The sequence below is a fragment of the Eulemur rufifrons genome, chromosome 29 (assembly GCF_041146395.1).
Source record: "Eulemur rufifrons isolate Redbay chromosome 29, OSU_ERuf_1, whole genome shotgun sequence".
Lineage (NCBI taxonomy): Eukaryota > Metazoa > Chordata > Mammalia > Primates > Lemuridae > Eulemur > Eulemur rufifrons.
The window spans coordinates 53,081,858-53,089,632 of NC_091011.1; the positions used below are offsets into that span (position 1 = coordinate 53,081,858).

General features: G+C 34.5%; 1 protein-coding gene across 1 annotated transcript; it reads left to right on the forward strand.

Annotated features, from left to right (window-relative positions):
* The first annotated feature begins 344 nt into the window (after positions 1 to 344).
* On the forward strand, positions 345 to 1,366 carry LOC138377076 (large ribosomal subunit protein uL18-like). Its single transcript, XM_069461760.1, has one exon. It carries the CDS (start codon positions 411 to 413, stop codon positions 1,302 to 1,304), a length of 894 nt encoding a protein of 297 aa, XP_069317861.1. The 5' UTR covers positions 345 to 410; the 3' UTR covers positions 1,305 to 1,366.
* The last annotated feature ends 6,409 nt before the right edge of the window (positions 1,367 to 7,775 follow it).

Genomic DNA, 7,775 nt, shown 5'->3' on the forward strand with positions numbered 1-7,775 from the left:
TAGAGTTAGTGGCAGAGCTGTGATTTAAACCCAAACCTGTCTAATTCAAAACTCTAGTTCTGTAACACCAACACACGGTACCCTTTTTACCGCCACCATCACCATCAATGTCATTCTAAACTGATGGCAATCTTAAATCTATTGTTAATCATATCATCTGCCACTTTGGGTAGGTAATACTACTTTGCCTCTTCAGTGTCAATATTTCATTTTTTTTGATGTTTACCTTTCTCCATGATAATCTAATAAGATTGAATTTGTGGCTTTGGTTTAGTGTATTTATATGTTCTTTTGAAATAATATGGTGAAGTGTGTCATGGTAAAAGTTTAAAAGCAGCTTTTCTCCCCCCTAGCGCTGCTGGGCCTGCAAGTCCGTGTGGAGCCGCGAATGCGGGTCTCTATTCGGCAGGATGGGGTTTGTTAAAGTTGTTAAGAATAAGGCCTACTTTAAGAGATACCAAGTGAAGTTCAGAAGACGACGAGAGGGTAAAACTGATTACTATGCTCGGAAACGCTTGGTGATACAGGATAAAAATAAGTACAACACACCCAAATACAGAATGATAGTTCGTGTAACTAACAGAGATATCATTTGTCAGATTGCTTATGCCCGTATAGAAGGGGATATGATAGTCTGCGCAGCTTATGCACACGAACTACCAAAATATGGTGTGAAGGTTGGCCTGACAAATTATGCTGCAGCATATTGTACTGGCCTGCTGCTGGCCCGCAGGCTTCTCAATAGGTTTGGCATGGACAAGATCTATGAAGGCCAAGTGGAAGTAACAGGAGATGAATACAATGTGGAAAGCATTGACGGCCAGCCTGGTGCTTTTACGTGCTATTTGGATGCAGGCCTTGCCAGAACTACCACTGGCAATAAAGTTTTTGGGGCCCTAAAGGGAGCTGTGGATGGAGGCTTGTCCATCCCTCACAGTACCAAACGATTCCCTGGTTATGATTCTGAAAGCAAGGAATTTAATGCTGAAATACATCGGGAGCACATCATGGGTCAGAATGTTGCAGATTATATGCGTTATCTAATGGAAGAAGATGAAGATGCTTACAAGAAACAGTTCTCTCAATACATAAAGAACAACGTTACTCCAGACATGATGGAGGAGATGTATAAGAAAGCCCATGCTGCTATACGAGATAATCCAGTCTATGAGAAGAAGCCTAAGAAAGAAGTTAAGAAGAAGAGATGGAACTGTCCCAAAATGTCCCTTGCCCAGAAGAAAGATCGGGTAGCTCAAAAGAAGGCAAGCTTCCTCAGAGCTCAGGAACGGGCTGCTGAAAGCTAAACCAAACAGCAATTTTTTATGAGAAATTTTCAAACAGACAATAAACTTATTGAATAAGCAGCTAAAAAAAAAAAAAAAAGTTTAAAAGCAGAATATAGATTTCTGGTTGAGTTTCTAGATTATATGATCCTTTGTGGCATATAAGTTTCTTTTTATCAGAAGCTTTTATTTAGCTCTAAAATATTTAAAGGTAATTTAAAATTTGACAAACATTGAACATTTTATCTGATGTAAGTAGGGGGTATGTTTTAGATGAAAAAGGATAGCAAATATGAAAGGAAAAAAGACAAGCAAAATACATATTAAAAAATGTAGTAAACATGGGCAGCTTCATGACCAATAAAAAATGCAAAGCTCTAATGAGTCTGACCCTATTTTTCCCATAGTCAGGATGTTAGCTAAGGTTTCCCTGCCTTTTAATGTCTCTAGATCTTTACCTTAATTCCTCCTCATTCCAAATCCATATCCCATGAAAGTCCAAAACCTTCCTTAAAATTTCTGCATATTTTTGAGGCATGTGTTGGAGCAGGGGGTGGAATAATGTAACTCAGGTTTTTAAATGTAGCCCTTAACTCTAAGCTAACTTTTTCTCAGTTCACGAACAATTTTACCATTTGTCTCTACTTTAATTATATGGACACATAATCACACACATACATCCACACATGCCTTCTTTACTATTATAGCCATATATATTAATATTTTATTATAGACTGGACACTCAGTTTTAGGTTAAGTAATCCCCAGAGCTATCTATTACTGTTCATTGAGTTAGTCTCTTAAAACTCTATTAAATTTAGTTAGCGATCAGTGTCAGTTCAGTGCTATTAATAATAATCATGGGCATTAACCTAAGATACTAAGGAAAAAAAAGTCTGAGAGTCCAGTGATTTGGAGATACACTAATCCTAATGTGCTTTTCACAATTAGAAGTAGCAAATTTTTATTGGAACAAGGGATCTAAAAAAAGATTTCCCAAGTCAGCTTTATGTATTATATAAAAGCATGTTTCCCTAGTAACCAAGGGAAAAAAAATGCCTAGAAATATAGATGGTTTAGACTGTCTCTTTTTGGTTGGGGGAATTGGGGATTTTGTTGCACTCTAGCAATTCCAGGTCTAGATTTCATAACGCTTTCGTTCCCTCTTTCTCTCAGGAGGATATAAAGCCATTGGGATAGGTTGCTAACACAATTTCTATTTTTATCTCTCAAAAGACTGGGATTATTGTCTCACAAACCTAATGTTTGCTTTTTTAACATTGCTGTAAATTTCAAGGTCTTTTGATTCTTCCTACATAGATGTGTTCATTTGTGCCATGGAAAAATGAGATTTATTACATTAAGCAACACTTCCAAGAGTTTACTTAAAATCTTGCACTGAAAAAAGATACCTAAAGATCCTCCTTTAGGGATTTCCTTGTACCCTTTTAAGCTTTATATGTCTGTTTAATGAGGGAAATATAAATATGATGAGTCAGAAAAATTGTTAGTCTTTTAAAATGATATTGTCTCAAGCAGTCTCTCTGATTCCTTAAAAAATATTGTTGAAAAAAAAAATCACAATTTAATATCAGCCAGCCTGCATGGCCACTCATAATCCTTAATATTTTATGATCCAGGACAGAAAAGAAACATCACAAAACATACGGGGAAATGATTTAATCCCAGTGTCTATCTGGCTTAAGACAACTGCCTTTTTTATGTATTGCTGGTTATAAACCTCAAAGTTTTTGCTGGAATACACGATTAAAATGGCCTAATTCCCCACTCCCATCTTTCTATTTGCTTGTCGGAAAACCTATTAAACCAGGCCATCTTTTTTTTTTCCTTTATCTACTCTCAGTGTTCCCATCTTTACCATTTGCAAGCCAGTAGAGAATCACAATCTATTTTTCCCTCTGACCCAAATAATTTTATATGTGAAATCCAATTATGAAAAAGGATGTCTAGTGCAGTCTATAAGGAGAAAGAATTAAAATCTTAGGCAGCCTAATGGGTGAATGGGGATGAGGTTGGGATGGGTCTACTTTAATTCCTATAGTGCTCTTCTCTCTCTCTCTCTCTCATTTTAATTTCAGAATATTATGGGAGTACAAACATTTTGGTTACATATAATGCCTTTGCCTCGTCCAAGCCAGGGCTACAAACATGCCCTTCCCCAATACAGTGTGCTCTGCATTCATTAGTTGTGAGTTTACCCACCCTCTTTCTAGAGCTCATGCTAAAGAATATTGCTAAAAAGTGTTTTAAAAAAAGATAATTAATTGAAGAAGAGTTCTGGTATTTGTATTTATAAACTTTGCTATATCCCATAGGTATGTAACTCTTGGCTAATACCTATATATGAGCCTTAAATTTTTAGCATCAACTGAAAATTTTATTCTTAAATCCATTGTGTTTTATCTTTAAGTCACTGGGTCACTGCAAGATAAAACCCACCCACTAAGGCGCAGTCTGTACTCTGTTACCTTCTCACCTTCCAGAATTTATTTATCTATTTATTTGAAGTTGTGAAACTTTAACAGTGCTTCACAATTGTTACTACTATTTCCTACTGTGATCGTATGTGTCTCCAGAAATGCTTTATCACATAGCCCAGTTCTAATCTAGAATAAAATGTATTTTTGATTAGAAACATAAATTTAGCCAAATGAATGGAAAATAAAAATGAAGTTTGTTAAGGACATTGTTACAAGAAAAACATTTCTCCTTATTTAATTTTGACCTTAAAATTTCTAATAATGGAAACAATAGAGGATTTATGAAGTCTTTAAAATTATAATATGAGGGAATCCCAAGCACTTAAAGAATCTTCTAACAATTTTTTTCTCTTCTTTTCATTCTTTGTTAGATTATTTAACAATAAATTCTGTAATTACTGAATGTTTATTCTCTATACTAATCTCAGAAACAATGGAAGATTTTCCATATTAATTTTTTAGAATATTTAAGTTTTTGTTTCATTTTATCCTATTTCACTTACAATTTAAAAAAAATAATCTAATTGCACATATAATTATTATTTTATATTATTTTTAAGTTTGTGTTTTCCTAACATTTATATTCTTCATGAGTAGAACAAAATAGCAGCATGGTTTGGAAATAAAATTAATTGCTGTTATTATATGTAAGCACTCCTCACCTCATGGTAATAACAACAGATTTATCACTAAGACATCTCATTTTACATAAGTAATTAAACCATTTAATAGAGGGAATCAATTGCATGTGCAAAATCATAGAAATTGATCCAAGTTACAGTCATATTTATTAGAAGAATGCTTCTACTTTTTTTTCAAAAGCACTTTTCACATATACCCCATTAAGAACATGTGGACAAAGATTTAGGTTAACAAAAAAGTGCTTAATGATCATCAGTAACCATACAAAAGCTCAAAAACTTTCCTTATGTTTTGGGACACACAAGAAGGAAGTAACTCAACCTGCATTTTATTATTTTGTATCAGATGCAAAGCTTTTTCTAAACTTTAAATCCAAGTGAAAGCAGGTGCTGGAAAAATATCATTACACTGTACCTTAAGCTACAAAAACCAATTTAATGGTGACATTTTATTTTACTCAGATGGTCTGCTCTTTTCTTCTGTTTAAACCAGTAAAGCCTATGGAAACTGTATCTGGATGAAATCACTGGAAGGTGAAGGCCCATGACTAAAAACATTCTTTAAAGATTACACAGGGTTACAGTTGAATGGGACAGCAGTACTAACAAGAGCAAAGTCTCCCAAAGACAGGAAGTAATATTACCTCATTTAGCTATTCATATGCATAAGCACACATTCCCTTTCCTAGAAAAGGATAGAAAGCTTACTATTCAAAAATATCAAAACATACAACACAGGCAACACATATGGTATGCCTTTCAGTTGAGCCTATTTTTATTTTATAAATAAAATAATCATCCTTCTAATTTAACTAGCTCAAAAATTTTCCTTACGTTCTGACCATTTTATTTACTTCTCCTGAAATGAAAATTAAAAAGAGAAAATTGCTTATGCTTTTATTATGTATCAATATGATCATAAACAAAACTTGAAAACTAAGCAAAATGTAACACTGAGGTTGGCCTTGCTGTTTCAAAAATTAAGAAATATTTTACTATAGGTTTTTGTTTTTTTTTTTTTTTTTGAGACAGAGTCTTGCTCTGTTGCCTGGGCTAGAGTGTAATGGCATCATCATAGCTCACTGAAACCTCAAACTGCCAGGTTCAAAATATTTTAAAGAAATATTTTAAAAAAATAAAAGCTACTCTTGATATAAACCCAATACTAGTAAGCCTTTACTGAACATGAAGTTAAGAAATCTCTTTGTTTCTCACCAATTTGAAGTCCTTCTCAATTGGTAGTAACATTTATGTGTTCATTCACTCATTCATAATTTGTTTTCTTGAACAATAACATATACAATGATCTAAAAAGGACTTACAATGAAAGTTACAGATGATAAAAAAACATTGATTGACTTTAAAAGTTGATTTAAAAAAAGAAGGAGCAATCCAAGTTAACATTGTTACTGTGATATAAGTATTAAAGAAAGATCCAAACTTCATTGCATCAGAGTGCCTTTGTAATGACCTTACATGCAGTAAACTAAGCACCTGCTATGGATTGTAGTTATAATAACCTTTACATAAATAAGACAGTCTTGCCACTTAGGAATGACTCCCAGGTGGTCCTGGCACAGCCTGGTCACATCTGCTAGGTCTTAGGGAGATGGGGGCGAGGGCTCTGCAGGCTGGCATTGTGCCACTGACCTTGTTGAAAGCTTTGTACAAATAAGGAATTTAAAATCTTCCAAGATCCAGAGGAAGAGAGTGTTCCAATTTAAAAATACAATATTGGGTTCCTCCAACAAGTATCATTTCCTCTGTAGTTCTAAATTTTCCTGACCCTTAAATCAGTTGGTTGGACTAGGTAATTTTCAAAGATTTACCCTCCTCTCCAGAATTCTTAGCAAGTATTTGACATCACCAGTGGTAGCCTACATAGATGCCATTTATTCATTCAACAAACCTTTTTTCTAGGGCTAAGTAAAAAGAATATAGTCTCTGTCTGGCTTGGGCTCCGAGTTTTAGCAGGAGAGACATAAACATATCATTAGAAAATATATGAAAATACTATAATAATATCATACACAGGCATGTTGAAGGAAGTACTTAAGCCTTCTGGTGCGTTTAAGAAAACAGCTGTCTTGAATAAGACTTCACTAGGCATTCACTATCAAAGGAAGAAAAGTGGAAGGCTATTTCTAATAGAGAAAATGGTCTGTGTGAAGGCAGGAAGTAAAGAAAGGTTGGTAAATGAAAAGAGTTCTTAGAAGGTCAGTAATGTTGGAATGCACTGAAAATGGAAAAGTAGTTGTGAAAGTAAATAAGTAGATAGAGGCCAGATCATAAAAAAAAAATTGCATAGAAAACTGTGTAGTTTGATGTTTAGGGTCATGGACTTAGAGTCCAGTGCCTGGAATTTATTTCTAACTTAGTCATTTATGAGGTCTACAACTTAGGAAAATGTATTTAATCCCTCTTAACCTCAATTTCCACAAATGTATAAAGGTGATTAGATTTCTCCCTTATAGAGTTGTGCTAAGGAGTAAATTAGATAACAAGTGCTAACATTGAAACTTCAACTAGATTCCAAAATAAAAAATTTAAAAAAAGTTAAGTTCCAAATTGAGGTACTGAATCACCACAGGTAGATGTTTGGAGAAAATTTCTTAACACTGATAATCCATTTTGGAACTGTTTACAGGCTGAAAGTGAAAAGTGAGGAGGAGGGTTTATGAAGAGCTTTCTTTGAAAAGAGTAGGTGCCAACCTGTGGGCATCTGTTCTCATTGAAGTGAAGGGTAAAGCAGCGTTACCTTCATCACCCCAATCCCAAAGAGGGGAACTACAGGTGAGAAGATTCTCTCACAGAGGCATCCCAGTAGAAACAATCACGTTCTACCTTCTTCCAGGTCCAAGGTACCATCTAGTCTTCCAGACTGATGTTGACCTGAGCAGGCAGGTGGGAGACCTGATGGTAATTCAGGTTCATCTTGGATAGAGATATATATTCTAATACTAAATTGAGGCTACTTTTTGGAGTTGAGTGGTCATAAAGCTATCTTTTACTTAAGAAAGAGCAGAGAATTCATAGATCTGCTGGAGTTTTCTTCCATGGGCAGGGAAATATAACCTTCATAAAAACAGTTTTTGAAAGATAATGGGAAACAAAAACTAAGTTACATTTTGATTATATCACAGACTAACTTGCTTTACATACCAGTTTCAAATTAAGATAACAAAAGATTATTGGCACATAGTGAATGACTGATATCTGAGGTGTTAGCAGCTATGCCAAGTATGAAGCGCATGCTAGATAAATTATGAAGCCATTATAAGAAGAAAAAAATGACCAGCTTTATATAGCAAAAGATAGGTTTGAACTGATGTTTGGACAAATGTGTTGGG

Bases quoted from the DNA above. Each gene is read 5' to 3' on its own strand.
- LOC138377076 (XM_069461760.1), top strand. From the start codon at position 411: ATGGGGTTTGTTAAAGTTGTTAAGAATAAGGCCTACTTTAAGAGATAC.